This window comes from Impatiens glandulifera, chromosome 6, assembly GCF_907164915.1.
Source record: "Impatiens glandulifera chromosome 6, dImpGla2.1, whole genome shotgun sequence".
In the NCBI taxonomy this organism is placed as follows: Eukaryota; Viridiplantae; Streptophyta; class Magnoliopsida; order Ericales; family Balsaminaceae; genus Impatiens; species Impatiens glandulifera.
Genome location: NC_061867.1, coordinates 33,244,748 through 33,264,288, shown reverse-complemented (window position 1 = coordinate 33,264,288; position 19,541 = coordinate 33,244,748). Strand labels below are relative to the sequence as shown.

Below are 19,541 nucleotides of genomic sequence, written 5' to 3'. Positions count from 1 at the left end.
CTCGTTTCATTCAAGGAAGCCAAAAATAAACTATAAATTGGGTGTTTTCAAAATGTAGTGTCTATTTTCAAGCTTGGACATGCATTTTTCTAAACCGAGTGTTTTCTACAAATTTTGTCCAAGAGGTGCATTCTGTATACACTCATGTTTATCCCGCCAATTTTATAATTTATGCTTTTAATAAATCTGAGCCTATACAAGTTTCACGAATTCATTCACGGGCTTATTGCACGATTTATTTTAAAGACGATTTTTTAGAACAATTGAGTTTCGAAAATAATTGATTTTGAATTCTTAATAAGTTAAGGTAGTAATTTTTCTATGTTACAACACTTAGGGAAGTTATTATACTTAAAATATTTAGGGTTTTATTTAATTAATTACCTTGAGTATTTAAAATATATATTTTACAAAATATGTAATAACGTTTTTTATAAAACTTTGTTAGATTAGTTTGTTAGATTAGGTTTTGCAATTTTATTTTTTAAGTTAGTTAGCATTTTATTATAATTATATTTGTTCCTTAGACATAGGAATAATTAATAATAATAATAAAATTGATTTTTGTAATTGTTTGTTTTAATTTTATTTATTTTGTAGTATAAAGGGATAACAGTGCAGAAAAAACTAACGGAAGAACGTGAAATCTCTCCACAACCGTGAGTTAAATAAAAAAGATGAAGGAAGAAGTGTCGTCAAAAAGAGAAAAGGAAGATTCAAAAAAAAATTGCAAGAAAGAAAGATTCAACCGTGAGCATGAAGGCTTGGTCATTATTTTTTAATTAAAAATTAAAATGACCAAGTATTACATCATTATTATTAAAAGCTTAAATCTCATTGGATGAAAACTTGACATTTAGTGACATGTCAAGTGTAGATTGATCCATCATTTTAAACATTTGTAAATGTTTGAAATAGTTTTTCTTTCCAACGGTCAAGTGTGTTAAATGGGTCTTTGGTCCCTAGGGTTTTATAGCTTTGCCTATAAATACCACTCTTAACACCCTAACAAAGGGTTCTGGGCTCTCTCTTTTTCACATTCATGTGACCTTCTTCTTTTAAAAAAAAACTCTTTTTCATTCTCTCATATCCCTAGGCTGCCCAATTCCTTGCACAACCGAAATTAAGAGCAGCCATATTGTAAGCTTTTGATTTCCTCTTTCTTTTTTTACAAGGTTTTTGCCTATTTCATTAAATAAAAATCATTGCATATTTTAATTTATTGTTTTCTTGGCCTCTTTAATTTCGTGCATGTTCATGTAAATATGATAGAAAATTTAAGTAAGTTAATTTTCAAACCGGCCACCCATTACAAGTTTTGAATATTTATTCTAAATAATCAAAAAGGGAGAAATTGATAGAAAAATTAAGTAAGTTAATTTTGTGGAACCGGCCAGATGAACTAAACAGTTGTTAACTTTCATGTGCAGATACAGATCAAAACCGTATGAACCGGTTGGCGTATCAAAACCGGCTGCTGCTATACTTCAAAGAAACCAGTTTCAAGTAATCAAGTCAAAAGATCAGAGGAACCAGTTTTTACTTTCTCAAGCAACCGGTCAGCAAAAACAAAAGTTTACACACCAGCCGGATCATACAGCACAAGACACAAAAACCGGAAGATTCAAACTTCAAGAGTGACGTACCATGACGAAAGAAACGTGTCTTGAAAAAATAAAAGAAGATCGGATCCGATCGGAAGCATGCGAGGAAAGCAATGATGTTTTATTGATCCGAAGTTGACAACCTAAGGTGCATGTCCAACACGTGTCCAAATCTGAAAACCGGCTATGTCATCTTCTGCTCAGAGCTGCCTGCATGACTGCCAAGTGTTGAGGAAGGTGAAGCGTGCAAGCAACCTCTTTGCACCAGGCGTGATAACGATCAACCAATCCAAAGGAGAGAGAAGAAAAGTGACCGTTAGCTCTTCTCAGCTATAAAAGGAAGATGAAGCGTCCTCATTTAATGCGAATCGATCAAGCAAGAAAATCATTCAATACAATTCAAGTGATAAGATTCTAGAGAGATAAACTTGTATATTCAAAACTGGTGTGTCTAAAACCGGAAGCTTTCTATACTGTGTGTTTGTGTTGAGTTGTTGTATTACATCAAAGAGTGAGTTTGGTGTAACCGGCGAGTAGCAAAGTTGGGCTCGACCGGAGGTATTGTTAACTATAAAAGTTAGTGGACATCCTTCTCATAATCTGAGAAGAAGGGGTGACGTAGGAGAGTTTGCTCCGAACATCCATAAAAATCCTTGTCTCGTGTTCTTTCGTTGCTTTCATTATCTAACCTCAAACTAATCATACTCCACAAACCGGTCACTCATATCCATTAAACCGACTCCTTCTAAAACATCATCTAAAGTCGCATACGTTGCTTCAACCTGAAACAGACATTTCCGCCCTTGAACCCGGTTCAAGAGTCTGTAACAGTTTGCGTAGTGCTGAGAACGGTTATAGTCTCTAACCGGACTATCACCAAAGTGTTGTGTGTGTTGTAAGCGGCCACCCTTCCTAAAACCGGAAACACCCCGGTCCCCCAAGGGCGTCCTCGATCCAAACAAGTGGTATCAGAGCGAGGTTCTTAGCACTCAAGCAACTAAAGAAGATGGGAAGCATGACCCACAGCGACAAGCCGCCAATACTAAACAGCGAAGCCTTTAGCAGTTGGAAGAAATAGATGTATCTACATCTGATTACGTTAGATGATGAGATGAGCCGAGTCCTGAAAGAGGGACCGATCAAGATCAATAAGTAGGCAGACCTATGGACGAATGAAGATCGAAGACGGAGTAACCTGGACAACCATTGCATGAGACACATCTACAAGGCTATAGATGATAACACTTTGAAGAAAATATCAGAGTGTGAAAATGCAAAGGAAGCCTGGGAAACGATCATTCAGATCCATGAGGGAAACGAAAGAACTAAGGAGAACAAAATCTTAGTGGCTACACAGAAGTATGAAAACATCAGGATGAAACCGGGGGAAAACATGAAGGAATTCAGCAACCGGTTCACTAGTGTAGTCAACGAGCTTCAAACACTCGGAAAGAAGTATGACAACCGAGAAGTAATAATCAAAGCCCTAAGATCTTTGCCAAGCACATGGGACATCAAGACCATGGTGATGAGGGAATCGAGCACCCTTGGGCAGATGAAGTTGCATGACGTGTTCGAGGATCTAAAAGCCTACGAGTTCGAGATCAAGTCTCGGATCGAAGACGAAGAATCCACATCAACCGCAACCAGAGCTTTGGTTACATCGGTGGAACCAGCGGTCCACGTATCAACCGCACCGGCTCTAGTCAAAAACACTAATCAAATTACTGAAGATGTGATGGCGATGCTAGCTCAGAAATTCGGGAAATTCATGAAGAAGAGCCAGCCACCATCTAATAACGATTTTAATTATAACTATGTAGATAAATTAAACAAAAGATGCTATAACTGTGACGGTTTTGGACATTTCAGGTCAGAGTGTAGTAAACGAAGGAGAGACGATAGAAAACCGGAAGGAAACTATCAGGAAAACAACTATCAGGGGAACAACTATCAAAGCAACCGGTATCAGGGAAACAACTACCAAGGGAACAACTACCGGGGAAATAACAACCAACGAAACGACTACCGGAGAAACGATGATCAGCATGCAGACGAAGGAAAGGAGATTCAAAAGGCACTCATTGCATCCGACAGTGGAAGCGAATGGGCATACTCCGATATTGAAGACGGTGAAAAAAAGTAACCTGCTTCATGGCAAACGACGAAGAGGTATTTGATTTCTCTTCTGACGAGTTTACCAAAGAAGATCTGGTTTCTGCACTCAACCAAATGGTTGCTGAGTTCAGAAACATATCTGCGTACATACCGGCTACGCTCGAATCTAAAACCGAACAATTAAACAATGTATATGATAAAACATGCGAAATCGAAATGTATGAACCGGATGAACTATTCTCCGATAATGAGAAGACAGTTCAACCGGTAACCGAAACCGATGAACGAGCAATGTACGTCACTGCTGCGTGGGAGAGATCACGACAAGCGGTAAAACAAATGTGTAACTATAAAAGACACCCGAAGTGTAGGTATGGTATCGGTTACGAACCAAATAAACAAAACGAATCAAAACAGCCTAACGGGATAAAACTCACGAAGAACAATCTTCCGTTTATAAAATTTGTCAAAAGTTCACAAACCGAAAATGAATTAAAACCGGAAGAAACGCTTAAATATGTAAGTCCTACCGAATCCGAAAAATGGCTTCATCCTGAGAGAAGGAAACACAACCGGAAATAGAATAAACCGAATAAAACTCGACATCAAAGAAACTCATCACAACATAAGGCATTCTTGAGCAACAGCCAAGAAGTTAAGCCAAATATTATAAAAACAGATACCGGGAAAGTGATCCGACTTATTCAAGTTTGGATCCCAAAGGGACTAATCAACCATGGACCCAACTGAATGTGGGTACCAAAAAGGTGTAAATAATTGTTTGTTGCAGGTCAGGAGGAGCAACCGGCTAAAGAATTCAGAATGGTACTTGGACAGCGGATGCTCAAGGCATATGACCGGAAACAAGGAGCTACTAACCGATATCAAGTACGAAACCGGAGCAATCATCACATTCGGGGATAACTCGAAAGGTAAAACCGTGGGCAAGGGTAAGATTGTCCATGGTAACTTATCTATAAGTAATGTACTCTTAGTAGAAGAACTGCGCTTTAACCTGTTAAGCATAAGTCAAATGTGTGATGTGGGTTACAAAGTTGAATTTCATAAAAACTCATGTTTAGTTAAAAACCAAGATAATGACATTCTGTTAACCGGTAACCGGATGGGAAACATTTACAAAGTTGATTGGAAAACTGATTTCGAAAAACCTGTGTGTATGATAGCCGGAAATGATCCAAACTGGCTTTAGCATAAACGGTTAAACCATTTGAATTTCAAAACGATTAACTTCATTTGTTCCAAGGAACTAGTTCACGGTTTTCCAAAAGTTAAGTTCACAAAAGATAAAGTATGTGCTGCATGTCAAATGGGCAAGCAAGTAAATCATCTTTCAAAAATAAAGGAAATTATCAATCTGAACGATGCTTAGAACTCCTGCATGTGGATCTGTTTGGTCCGGTCAAAGTAACTAGTTTAGGAGGCATGCATTATACTATGGTAGTTATTGATGATTATTCCAAATTTACTTGGGTTACTTTTCTAGCTTCTAAAAATCAAGCAACTCCAAACCTGATTAAACTGATTTTGAGAATACAAAATGAAAAATCCATTCGAGTGAATAAAATCAGAAGTGATAGAGGAACTGAGTTTATAAACAGTAATTTAACTACTTTTCTTGATGATTCCGGTATTAGACACGAGTTGTCTAGTGCCAGAACTCCTCAACGAAATGGCCTGGCTGAGAGAAGAAACTAAACTCTCAAGGAAGCCGCAAGGTCAATGATAGCTGATTCGGGTATTGCTCAAAAGTTTTGGGCTAAAGCTATCAACACCGCTTGCTATACACAAAATCGATCTTTAGTAACTAAACGGTTTTCTAAAACTCCTTTTGAAATTTACTTTGATCAAATTCCAAGTGTACGGTATTTTCGAATTTTTGGTAGCAAATGTTTTGTTCACAATAACGGCAAGAATTACTTGACCGCTTTTGATGCAAAATCCGATGAGGGAATAATGTTAGGATATTCAACTGTAAGTAAAGCCTATAGAATATACAATACTAGGACTTTAACAGTTGAAGAAACCGCACACGTTGTTTTCGATGAATCGGTTGAACGAAACACTGCATTACCCTTCGACCTTCACAACAGAATGGAAAATTTTAATATCTATTCTGATGATGAAGATGAGGTTCCAGTTTTTAGACGATTTGTCAAGGACCAAGCGGTTGATGCTGAACCTCAGCCTGATCAAGCTGTCTTACCGCAGAAAGTTGACGCTTCAGTTTCTACTGAAGAAATCGGTCGGTCTGACTCTGTTCAACCTACCGATCAGTCTAACCTTGATCAGCCAACCGAAAGCTTGATAGACACGTCTCGGATTAACCTCAGAAGGAACAAAAATCATCCTCTTGAACTAGTAATAGGTAACATATCCTCACCCGTCCGAACTAGGCAACAAAATTTGGATCACTATGAAAACTCTGCTTTCATATCACAAATTGAGCCGAAAAAGGTGGATGAAGCACTGTCAGATCCAGATTGGATCTTAGCAATGCAAGAGGAATTGAACGAGTTTGAGAGAAATAAAGTCTGGTACCTAGTTCCCAAACCGAAAAGCAAACCGGTTATAGGAACACGATGGGTATTCAGAAATAAACTCAATGAAGACGGTTTAGTTACGAGGAACAAAGCCCGGTTAGTGGCTCAAGGCTATAAACAGGAAGAAGGCGTTGATTTTGAAGAATCATTTGCCCCTGTAGCTAGACTTGAGGCCATTAGAATATTTTTAGCATATACAGCTTTTAAAAACTTCAAAGTTTTTCAAATGGATGTTAAGAGTGATTTTCTAAATGGTAAAGTAAATGAAGAGGTGTATTTTAATCAACCTCCAGGTTTCAAAGATCCAGAACACGAAAATCATGTTTACCGGCTGAATAAAGCCCTTTACGGTTTGAAACAAGCTCCAAGAGCTTGGTATGATACATTGACACAATTTTTATTTAATCACAAATTTACAATAGGTTCGGTAGACAAAACACTCTTCAAATTTGAAAGAAAGGAACAAATATTACTTGTTCAAATTTATGTTGATGATATCATATTCGGATCAACCGATCCAAAATTATGTGACAAGTTTTAGAAAATGATGACTGATAGATTTCAAATGAGTATGATGGGAGAATTGAGCTTCTTTCTAGGACTTCAGGTTAAGCAGATTGAAGCCGGAACCTTCATAAGCCAACCGAAGTACACAGCCGAACTGCTCAAGAAATTTGGGATGGATACATGCGCCGAAGCGGCTACGCCAATGAGTCCTTCAGTAAAGCTGGACAAAGATGATGATGGTCAAGCCGTTGACATCACAGCCTATCGAGGAATGATCGGATCATTGCTATATCTCACAGCCAGTCGACCTGACATTTTATTTGCGGTCGGAGTGTGCGGAAGGTTCCAAGCAAATCCAAAGCAATCTCATTATACGGCGGCCAAAAGAATTCTAAAATATCTAAAGGGAACTCAAGAAGTGGGACTTTGGTACCCAAAAGACTCGAGCTTCAACCTCATAAGCTACTCAGATGCCGATTACGCAGGATGCAAAATCGATAGAAAGAGCACAAGTGGAACCTGTTAGTTTCTAGGCGACCGATTAGTCACTTGGAGCAGCAAGAAACAAACATCTGTTGCAACATCAACTGCAGAGGCAGAGTACATAGCGGCTGGAAGCTGCTGTGCACAACTTCTCTGGATCCAACAGCAACTAAGGGACTTCGGGATAGAAGCCAAGGAATCTCCAATCTTCTATGACAACACCAGTGCTATAGCGATTACATACAATCCGGTGCTGCACTCAAGAATAAAGCATATCGATATCCGACACCATTTCATCCGGGAGCATGTTCAGGAGAAACACATCCGGTTGGAATATGTCTCAACCGAGCAACAAGTAGCGGATATATTCACAAAACCGCTACAGGAAGCTAAGTTTTCTCACTTTCGAAATATTTTGGGACTTACTAATCTTAATCAATTAATATCATGATTATGCATGCATGTAAGAAACCGGGATATGTGTTCAGGGAGAAGCTAACGCTTCTCAAACCATATTCAAATAGGTCATTGATAAATCAAAAATGCTAACCGGGAGGAAGTCTGCGGTTATGCCCGATTATTTCATAATTTCAAATCACATGTATATTTACTATACGGTTGAAATAACCAGGTTGAAGTAGATATAATAAATCCAAAGTTGAACAAATGTTGACATAAATCAACATTTCTTCACAATCGGAGCAAGATATCCTACTAAAACCGGTCATGGAAAACTGCCTAGTACAAATGCATTCTGGTCTGATAGAATGAACTTCTCCGGTTAACTTGGGATGACTGACTGAGTTTTCATGCATATTTTGAAAAATGAAGCCTGTAATAAATAAAAATAGTCTACCACAATCGAGATGACGACATGTGTCCATCATCAAGAGAGGAAGACTCACATCTTGTCAATAGATATTTGTCATCATTATTATCTTGGTAATAATTAGATTTTATCTTGGAAATAAACATTAGTTACTTCAACAAGTTAAAGTCTATTAAATGACTGATGACATCATCAAGCATGCTTAAAACTCATTAATCTAGCTGAACCCCTAGCTATATAAACCACCCTTAAACCTTCACAAAACTTCACAAGATTACTATTCACAAGTATCATTCTTGAGATAAACCCTCTCTCTCAAGAACATGAACACCAACTCCCTAGCAAAGAAGATTCTATTGGCAGATTTTAATTCAATCTACCAATATGAAGATCACGAAGTCAAAGAAATGTTCTTAGCCGTAGAAAGAAGCGGGCTAAGAAGCTTCCTCGAAAACAGATTCATTCTTGACTACCTAGTAGTCGAAGAATTCTTTCAGACCGGAAAAGAAGTGCATCGAGATATAATCGTTGCACAAGTCTACGGTCAGAAGTTCTTATTCAGCGAGACGGATTTCGTTGTATACTGCGGTTTGCCCAATGAAGGGGTAACCGACTTAACATACTCCCCGGTGACCATGGAAGAGATGTGTCGCCGGTTCTCAGGATCTGACATCCCGGTTAAACCCTGGGGTGCTAAAAGCCAACTTTCTCATAAGTACCAGCTTCTCTGTGAGATTCTGGGAAAGTCCGTCTTGGGCAGAGAGAAAAGTTACTACTACACCCAAAGGGTTTTCGAAATGATGATCGCTGTAACGGTTGGGACACCGGTTAACTGGTCCTGGATCATCTTCAGTAACCTGAAGAAGATGCTCCTCTCCAACAAAACCGGCTACGCTCCTCAGCTGAGCGGTTTTTGTGCAAGTCTGGACATCCACTCCGGACCATTCGTAACCCTCCATCCAAGGCATGTGCTCACCAAGGAAAGAGTACAAGAGATGATCGACCGGTGGGAAGCAGTCAAGGCTAAAAGAAATCAAGCGACTGAGTCATCTAACGTTTAGCCTGTCCTTTTCTCTGTCCTATTTCTATTTCTTTTCCAAAACCGGTAATTTTGTTGTACTATCGGTTTTGAACATCAATTAATGAAGCATATTTCCTTCCTCTTTTATCCAAAATCTAAAATCATAAATGCTCAAAACATTTAATGTGCCGTATCAAAATAAAATCATATCACTCTTGGAAACACAAATCGTCATTCTCAATAAGCATGCCTGACGTGATTAGACAAGACATGCCATTATTCTCTTGGAAAATCACAAAGACATTAATGACTAGACATAAACGGCTAGATTTTTCAAATATTCTCATTAAATGCTCTCAACCATTCCAAGCTATAAAAGGGGACTCAACCCCCCCACTCCCAAAACACATTTCCTGCATTCCTTCTCTCTAGAACTTGAAAGCTTAGAAAAATCCTTCCAAAACCTTTCTCAATCCTTCGCATAATGTCGGCTGAACTCAGAAATACCCTTATCGTCGACTTCGAAGATATCAAAGACAGTGCATACTATGAATGCATTTTTCAGCATATCATAGATTCGGGGCTCCAAGGCTTTCTTAAAGGTTCAGACACTATCCTCGTGGAGGAGGTGTGTGAATTCTTCAACAACGGTCATATTCTAGATGATGGCAGCATCCGCACCATCGTCGACGGTCAATTCTTTCAGTTTACCGAAGAGGAATTCGCCAACTTCTTTCACCTTCCAACCGAAGGTTTTTCAGACTTCCCAACGTTGTTCCTACCGGCTAAGGAAGACTTCTTCCAGATTTTCTCTTCTTCCAACGCTCCGATCAAGGACTTTGGAAAGAAAGAAACACTCGCTCCTCACTACCAAGTCCTGCATGACTTGGTTCACAGGTCTATCATGGGCCAAATGCCATACCAAGTTTTGAATATTTATTCTAAATAATCAAAAAGGGAGAAATTGATAGAAAAATTAAGTAAGTTAATTTTCAAACCGGCCACCCATTACAAGTTTTGAATATTTATTCTAAATAATCAAAAAGGGAGAAATTGATAGAAAAATTAAGTAAGTTAATTTTCAAACCGGCCACCCATTACAAGTTTTGAATATTTATTCTAAATAATCAAAAAGGGAGAAATTGATAGAAAAATTAAGTAAGTTAATTTTGTGGAACCGGCCAGATGAACTAAACCGTTGTTAACTTTCATGTGCAGATACAGATCAAAACCGTATGAACCGGTTGGCGTATCAAAACCGGCTGCTGCTATACTTCAAAGAAACCAGTTTCAAGTAATCAAGTCAAAAGATCAGAGGAACCGGTTTTTACTTTCTCAAGCAACCGGTCAGCAAAAACAAAAGTTTACACACCAGCCGGATCATACAGCACAAGACACAAAAACCGGAAAATTCAAACTTCAAGAGTGACGTACCATGACGAAAGAAACGTGTCTTGAAAGAATAAAAGAAGATCGGATCCGATCGGAAGCATGCGAGGAAAGCAATGATGCTTTATTGATCCGAAGTTGACAACCTGAGGTGCATGTCCAACACGTGTCCAAATCTGAAAACCGGCTATGTCATCTTCTGCTCAGAGCTGCCAGCATGACTGCCAGGTGTTGAGGAAGGTGAAGCGTGCAAGCAACCTCTCTACACCAGGCGTGATAACGATCAACCAATCCAAAGGAGAGAGAAGAAAAGTGACTGTTAGCTCTTCTCAGCTATAAAAGGAAGATGAAGCGTCCTCATTTAATGCGAATCGATCAAGCAAGAAAATCATTCAATACAATTCAAGTGATAAGATTCTAGAGAGATAAACTTGTATATTCAAAACCGGTGTGTCTAAAACCGGAAGCTTTCTATACTGTGTGTTTGTGTTGAGTTGTTGTATTACATCAAAGAGTGAGTTTGGTGTAACCGGCGAGTAGCAAAGTTGGGCTCGACCGGAGGTATTGTTAACTATAAAAGTTAGTGGAGATCCTTCTCATAATCTGAGAAGAAGGGGTGACGTAGGAGAGTTTGCTCCGAACATCCATAAAAATCTTTGTCTCGTGTTCTTTCGTTGCTTTCATTATCTAACCTCAAACTAATCATACTCCACAAACCGGTCACTCATATCCATTAAACCGACTCCTTCTAAAACATCATCTAAAGTCGCATACGTTGCTTCAACCTGAAACAGACATTTCCGCCCTTGAACCCGGTTCAAGAGTCTGTAACAGTTTGCGTAGTGCTGAGAACGGTTATAGTCTCTAACCGGACTATCACCAAAGTGTTGTGTGTGTTGTAAGCGGCCACCCTTCCTAAAACCGGAAACACCCCGGTCCTCCAAGGGCGTCCCCGATCCTAACAAAATATGTATTTTATGTAACATGAATACAAAAATAGAAAGTTCAAAATCAAAACAAAGACATAACCGAAATATGATTAAAAAATAAGTACCCTTTACATCTTTGACTTTGTATTTTTGGTTTTCTACCTTTTCCACCTCCCCTTTGGCTGAAATTTTATATGCATGTTAATTACTATATTTTTGAAAACATATAAAAATTTCAGAAATTTTTTAACTGTTTTGACAAGTATATATAAATTAAAAAACTGAAACTGACCTAAAACTTGTATGTTTTCATATTTTTTAATTTGTGATTTTTTATTCTTAACTTTGCACATATCAAGTTTAGGTGAATTTTTGTAGGAATGTTATTTGATGTAAATATAATAACATATAAAAAAAATTAGACAATTCTAAATAGTTTTGCTTGAAAATAAAAACAATATAAAAAAATTGATCAAAATATGCATATTCTTAATTGTAAATATTGATCTGGAATATTTTGTGTGACCTTTGGGTGAAATCTTATATTTATGTTATATTGTTATAAATTATTGTTTAATATTAGTTTTGGCCAAAAATATTATGGGGTTTTGTCTTGTCTCGGGTTACTTGGTCGTGTTGTTTGAATTTTAAGGTCATTCTACCAAAAAGAAAGGCCAATGCTGCTGCCGACGCTTTTCCAGCGACGCTTGCTGCATTCTTCAGATTTTTTTGTTGTTGTTTATTTTATATTTTTATATAGTTTTTTATTTTATTTTATTATTTATTATTATTTTTCTTCTACATTTTAGATTTAGGTTTATTTTTATTGATATTTTTTATTTTCTTAATTATAGTTTTTGATTTATGTGATCCTAGGATAATATATAATTAATTTTTTTCTAAAATGTAAAGCGTAAGAATGTTTTAAAGAAAGACCAAAATTAACTAGTAGAGATCTTAGGGGCGTTGTGGGACATAGCGTCTAAAAAACATTTCCCACACGTAACCAAACGCCAAACTCACATATCTTAATTTCCTAATTTTTAAAATTAGGTGGCGACTCTCTAGTCGTGAGGTTAATTAATATTGAAAAAAAAGTTAAAAAAAAGGCCTATGACATACTTTCCATTAAAAAACTCTCGATCTCTCTCAGATTCGACGGAAATGTAAGATATGGAGTTGTCTACAAAGCCTTATTTTTAAAACTTCAATTTTTCAAACATTCACATTAATTTCCCTCACGTTTTCAAAAAAATAAATTTTTTAAAGAGTTTCCCAGAATTTTCAAACTAGTCGATCTAAAAAAATATTTTTTTAAAAAAATCGATCACAATATCCACATATAGAGTTTTTAGTGAAACAATGTACAAATGATGTATTGAGCTATTGACAAATAATATTTACAGACGGAATCGTGTACGAACGATTAACGCACATATTAACCGATAGTGTTTCTAACTGAACCATATACAAATTATATCTCGACCTATTGACAAATAGGATTTAGATACGTTGTTAATTCATCTTTACATCTTTTCATTGATGTCAAAAAAAAAAATTAATTTGTAAAACTGAAAATATTAATTATATATATATACAGTAATTATGTATTTTTATAAATTAATTATTTTAAAAATATATATTATTAATTAAAAAATAATAATAAATAAGTGACATATCATTCAAAAATAAATAAAAACATAAAAAACAAACACATAAAAAGGGTTGACTTAACTCTCTATCAAATTAGTTATAATACTTATTTATAATTAAAATTAATATTATATATATTTTAAAAAACACAACATAGAGAATTAATAATGTAAAAAATTGTGGCGACTATACACCAACACCAATGAGATCGTTAATCGAAACTCGTTTTAATTATAAAATTAATGTTATAAATATCCATTCAGATAATAAACTAATTAAAATCAAATAATATAAACACTTATTTGTTAATGAATAATATTATAAATTAAAATAATAAATGAATTAAAAAAATGTTAAAATGAAATAAAATGTTTATTTTTATATTTATTAATTTTAAAAATCATTTAGTTATTATTTTTTATATAAATAAAAATGGTCAGACAAACTAATATTTAAAACTAATTTATGTAATAAATATTGACAATAAAAAAATAAAATGTAAATATATTTGAAAAAAAAAAAGAAAAACTTAAAGACCGTTATAATGACGCGTAAATATTTTTCTTCTCCCTCCGTCGCTTGGTCGCTTGATCTTTCGGTCTATTTCTCTTTGTTTGGTTCTCCTTCTGAAGAATTCGTTGTTTCGTGATTTTGGAATTGAATCTTCGATCGATCAATCAATCTTCAGACTCTAGTTCGGACAACTTGCGATATCAATAATGGGTATTCCTGGAATGAGATTCCATCCTACTGACGTCGAACTGATCAAGTATTATCTCAGAAGGAAAATGATGAAGAAACGACTTCCGGGTGTTATTTCTGAAGTTAACATTTACGATTTCGTTCCATGGGATCTTCCAGGTACGTACACGAGTACTTAATTTGATCATCTTCTTCTGGGTGTCTTGATTAATTACTAAATATCTTATCTTCTTCAGATAAAGCTTGCTGGAAGAGTAGCGATCAAGAATGGTATTTCTTTTGTCCTAAGGTGAAAAAGTATTCAAGTGGAGTAAGGGCAAAACGTTCTACCGAAAAGGGATATTGGAAATCTACCGGAAAGGATAGGAATGTTCGGCAGAAGAATGGGGGGAGCAGGGGGGAAACTGTTGTTGTTGGGATGATCAAAACTCTGGTTTTTCACCTTGGTCATGCTCCCAAAGGGGAAAGAACGGATTGGATCATTCATGAATATAGAATTCATCAAGATCCTTCATTGACTGCTGCAGGGGTTGTTGATCTGGTATGTATGTATGTTTTTATGTATGTATGTATTCATGTACATTTACAATTCTGTTGATTCGTGTTTTCTAAATTCTCCGTCTTTTCTTCTTACTTACATATAGGATTCGTATGTTGTATGCAAATTGTTCAAGAAGAGTGGTTTAGGCCCTAAAAACGGTGAACAACATGGAGCACCAATTAACGATGAAGAATGGGACGATGACACCATTGCAGAAGTCTTCTTGAATCAATCCTCCTCGTCGTCGTCTTCGTCGAAACTTCATTCTTGTGTTGAAGATGATCATGGCTCATCCTCCCCTGTTAACCCTGAAAATCTTCTTTGCAATGAAGTTGTTGATCATGTACCTGCTGCTGCTGCTATAGGAGGAGGAGGGAATGCTATAAATCATGACATATTTGTTGATGCTCATGGTCATGGAGGAGGAGGGGATGATGAAAATGATATATTTGCTGGATTAGAATTCTTGGATGAGTGGAATGGTCATTTCAACGGTGGAGGTTTCTCTGATTTGCTTAATTGTTCACTCATTTGAAGCTGGGGTTAGGACATAGGATAGGATTAATCTCTGTATTATAACTTGTATTATAACTTTAGAGTAAAATTTTGTCAAGAGGATATTTGGTTTTGTTCCATTATTTCAATTGTTATTGGTAAATAGTATGATAATATTCAATGGAAAATTATTCATCTTTCATTATATAATCTACAGTAAGTATTGTTTGTTTGTTTATGCACTTAGACAACATATTATTAACTGTAATGTTGCTTAATGGTCAAATAGTTCATTGAAATGAAAAGGACAAAAATGTTTATAAGAATATCAATTATGATTTTACTTAAGGTGACACTACTTTAATTGCATTTTTAATAAATTGAAGATATTTAAAAAACACTTTTGAAGATTTATGAATATAAACTTTAAAGATATGAGAGAAAACCTATGGAGATACGATCGTGCACGGTTGACACATCACAATCGACGGCACGATCAACATAGTTGACACAACATAATCAACGGCACGATCGTCACGAACGGCACGATCGTCGCGAACGACACGATTCACAAAAATGGCATGATTGACATAGCCACAGAATCTCCTGTTTCGCAAGCGCTACTAGAGTTTCAATCGTACAGATCGCGCTTCGTTGTATTCGTCGCGGCACGAGCGGCACAGTCAATACCGCACAATCGAAGTCAAGATCGGCACAAACGACACGATCGCCACGAACGACACGATCGATAGTGTCATGGAAACCCTAGTTGAATCATTCACAAGCGTCGCTAGGGTTTCAACCGTTCTAATCGCGCATCGCGATAAACGTCGTTGTTTGAATCCGTCTGTTTTTGCCATTTCGAATCAGGAAAATGAAAGCTTCTGTAATAGGGAATCTTTCTTCTTTGTCAACCTTTGGATCAAGCCTGACCAATTCTCTTAAACAGACATTTGAGGTATCAAATTCCTGCTCCACTCACCCAAATAAAGTCCAGGATGCAGATAACCAACAGGAAGGAAATATGGGCACATACCCCATTACGTCTCATAAAAACAAAGACACTCTGATTAAAGAAGAAAAAGATGACACATGTAAATTCGTGAGCAAGAGCATAAATGTCAACTCTATAAAATATACAGGTATGCCTTCTTCCACTATAGCATTCGGTAATTCTGTTAAGATGAATGTCAACGGAGATCAGAGCAAAAATGAAATACATACTATTTGCCCAAATAAACAAACTTTTTCAAATAAATTTGTTGTTGATTCTTTTGGGAATCAGAATCAATCCGAAAAAATAAAACAAAGGCGAAAATAAAGAAAGCAAAAATAAAACAAAGGCGGCTAGCAAGAAGAAGGAAATTACAGAGGAACAAAAGGAAAATAGTGCTGGTCTAGAAGAAATCAGGGTTGGAAACAAGTGTCAGAATAATGCAGTAAATAAGAAAGCAGTGGAAATAGGGGAAACCGAAGAGAAGGAAAAAGGCAAATGGAGGGTTGGTTTTAATGAGAGGACAAACCTCAAAATGCTGAGAAACCAAATTTTAAGGATGCTGATGCAAGCTAAGAATGGAAAAATGATTCTCAACAAAGAAAGGGCTCAACAAATCACTATTTAGGTAAACCTGCACTACCTCCAAGATTGGAACCTTCTAAAAAAAGAGGAGTATGACATTATTGTTAGTTGGCCCGTCAACACAATGAAAGAGTTGACAAAATGTACCAAGACAAAGGTTTATACTCTGAAGAAAAACCCAAATTGTAAGGTTAATCAAATCTGGAAAAAGAATCCAGACACAAAGCAGGGTCAAAACTTAGCAAAAAAAGTGAAAACAAAATACCAAAAAATGGACAGATTTTCCTGGGTGCGTTCAAATCAAAGGTGGAAAAACTCGAAAATCCATTTGAGTTCAAGCTACCATCAGACGTGGAAGAAAAATGCGTTCGATCATGGGAACATTTGATAGAGGGTAATCAATTGGGAAAGAATCTGCCACGTTTGATGCCACCAAGGAAGAACTCATGAATCAATTGAGAAAAGAAGGTCTAATGAAGGTCACCTCTAACAGTCATGGCATGTATTTCCTGAAATTCAATCAAGAGGCTAATCTTGAGAAAATTTTAGAGTTGAGACATACACACGTGGAGAAAGAATGCATGAAGCTCGAAAAATGAAAGGAGGGTACAAGCTATGTCAATATTCCAAAAGAAATAGTGCAAATCTGATTCAATTTGCGATATATCCCCCCATATGTACAAAGCAAAAGCCTTAAGCCATTTCTCTAGCTTTCTAGGAAACCCGCTATACATGGACAAAATCACTGAGGAAAACAAAAATCTCACATATGCTAGGATGAGCGTTGAAGTTCAACCCATAAGCGTTCTCCACAACGAAATTACAGTGGTGGATCGAAAAGGAAATGCTACCAAGATGGGCATACACTATGAATGGCGACCGTACATATGCGTGAACTACAATACCTTTAAACATTCTATAATGAGATGCCCTAAATTAATGGCCAACCATAAAGCAAACCAGGAACAACAAATGCAGAATGGAGAAGCCAAACAACAAAAGGTTCCTAGTACAAATGAAACAGTTGTGGAAAAACAAGCAGCAAAAGAAAGCAATACCAAAGAGAAAGATGTTTAGAATTCGGATGAAGGAACAAATGGAAATCAAACTCAAGAAGAGGGAAGTAAGAAAGGAAAGGAAATTGATGAAACTGGGGATTCTGAAAAAGATAAACCTAAATGTAAGGAAGAGGAAGATGTAGAAGATGGAAGCAAAGATACAACAAAGGAGAAGAAAACTAAGTTTGTTAATCTTCTAACACGGAAAACTAAAGTAGAGAAAAGTAGTGACAAAAACCTTGAAATCCTGAAAAACAATACATTTTACTATATTAGTACGAGTTCATATAGAGGAAGATAAAACAATAAGAGCAGACATACATCATCATCTGCTTCAATTGAATCTCCCTTCATGAAGAACGCGAGAAGATTGGGACATAGAAGAAGGAAATATGGTCAAAATGCGGATATGGAGACAACATAGGTTGTGATATCTAGATTGTAGTCTTTATTCATTTTAATCTGTGTTTTGTAATGTGATTTGACTGCCACCATTCAGAAACTTTTAGGTCTTTTGTTTGTCATCTTACAATCAAAACTAGGGTTTGTCTTGTTTTGATTATTGACCCCTCCCACTTTTGAGCTTTTTAATGAAATGGTGTTAAACCTTTTTCCCAAAAAAAATATAAACTTTAATATTAAAAAAATAAAAAAATATAGATAACACAAATATGTATTAAGTAGGATATGATAATGTTATTTCTGTCGTAATTAGTGTATATTCTTTTTTAAATATAATTAGTATTAGGGAGGTGCAAATGGGTAAATCCAAATCATATTCAACCTAAATTACCCATTATCCAACCCATATTAATGAATAATATAGATTGGGTAACTCAAACTATATTTTAGTTTGTAACACATTTATTATATTTTTTTACTTGTTTAATATTTAACACATTTTTGTCCCGGTTAACATATTTTGATTCGTTTAACAATTATTTGATTCATTTTACCTACTTTAATATATTTTTGACTTATTCAACACGTTTTTAACTCGTTTAACTAATATTTGATTCGTTTGACATGTTTTGTCTCGCTTAACACGTTGTTAGTTTTAATAAATTTGTAACTCGTTTTAATCCATTTCACACGTTTTTGGCACGTTTAACACGTTTTTGCACGTTTCACAAGTTTTGGCACGTTTAACACATTTTTGACATGTTTAACACGTTTTGGCACGTTTAACACGTTTTTGACATGTGTAACACATTTTCACGCGTTTAATATATTTTTGACACTTTCCCCAAAAAAATACGTTTTTGGCACATTTAAACAAGTTTTTGATAAATTTAACACGTTTGACACGTTTAAACATGTTTTTGTCACGTTTAACACGTTTATGGCACGTTTAACACGATTTGGCACGTTTAAAAAAGTTTTTAATATGTTTAACACATTTTTGGCACGTTTAACACGTTTGACACGTTTAAACACGTTTTTAGCATGTTTAAACAAGTTTTGAATAAGTTTAACATGTTTTTGACACGTTTAAATATGTTTTTGGCACGTTTAACACATTTATGGCACGTTTAACACGATTTGGCATGTTTAACCTATTTTTGGCATGCTTAACACGCTTTGGCACGTTTAAAACGCTTTTAACAAATTTAACACATTTTGGCACGTTTTAGCACGTTTCACACGATTTGACAAGTTTAACATGTTTTTGGCACGTTTAACACGTTTTGGCACGTTTAACACGATTTGACAAGTTTAACACATTTTTGAAACGTTTAACACGTTTTGACACGTTTAACACGTTTTGACACGTTTAACACGATTTGACAAATATAACACGTTTTTGGCACGTTTAACACGATTTGACAAGTATAACACGTTTTTGGCACGTTTTGGCACGTTTAACACGATTTGACAGCTTTAACACGTTTTTGGAACGTTTAACACATTTTTGGCATTTTTAACATGTTTTGACACATTTATCATGTTTTTGGTACGTCTAACACGTTTTGACACATTTGACACATGTTGATATGTTTAACATATTTTGACATGTTTAACACACTTGTGACAAATTTAATATTATTGGTCAGTTTAATTTGTTTTTTGCT

The 19,541-nt window shown here is 35.9% G+C and overlaps 1 protein-coding gene across 1 annotated transcript; it reads left to right on the top strand.

Moving 5' to 3' along the window:
- Positions 1-13,813: 13,813 nt before the first annotated feature.
- Positions 13,814-14,872, top strand: LOC124943526 (NAC domain-containing protein 82-like). Its single transcript, XM_047484025.1, has 3 exons — positions 13,814-13,955; positions 14,033-14,337; positions 14,441-14,872. Exons 1-3 carry the CDS (start codon positions 13,814-13,816, stop codon positions 14,870-14,872), a joined length of 879 nt encoding a protein of 292 aa, XP_047339981.1.
- The last annotated feature ends 4,669 nt before the right edge of the window (positions 14,873-19,541 follow it).

Excerpts from the sequence above, each read along its gene's own strand:
- LOC124943526 (XM_047484025.1), top strand. The coding sequence starts at position 13,814 with ATGGGTATTCCTGGAATGAGATTCCATCCTACTGACGTCGAACTGATC. Across the intron at positions 13,956-14,032 it reads CGTTCCATGGGATCTTCCAG|ATAAAGCTTGCTGGAAGAGT; the intron begins GTACGTACACGA and ends TATCTTCTTCAG. Across the intron at positions 14,338-14,440 it reads CTGCAGGGGTTGTTGATCTG|GATTCGTATGTTGTATGCAA; the intron begins GTATGTATGTAT and ends ACTTACATATAG.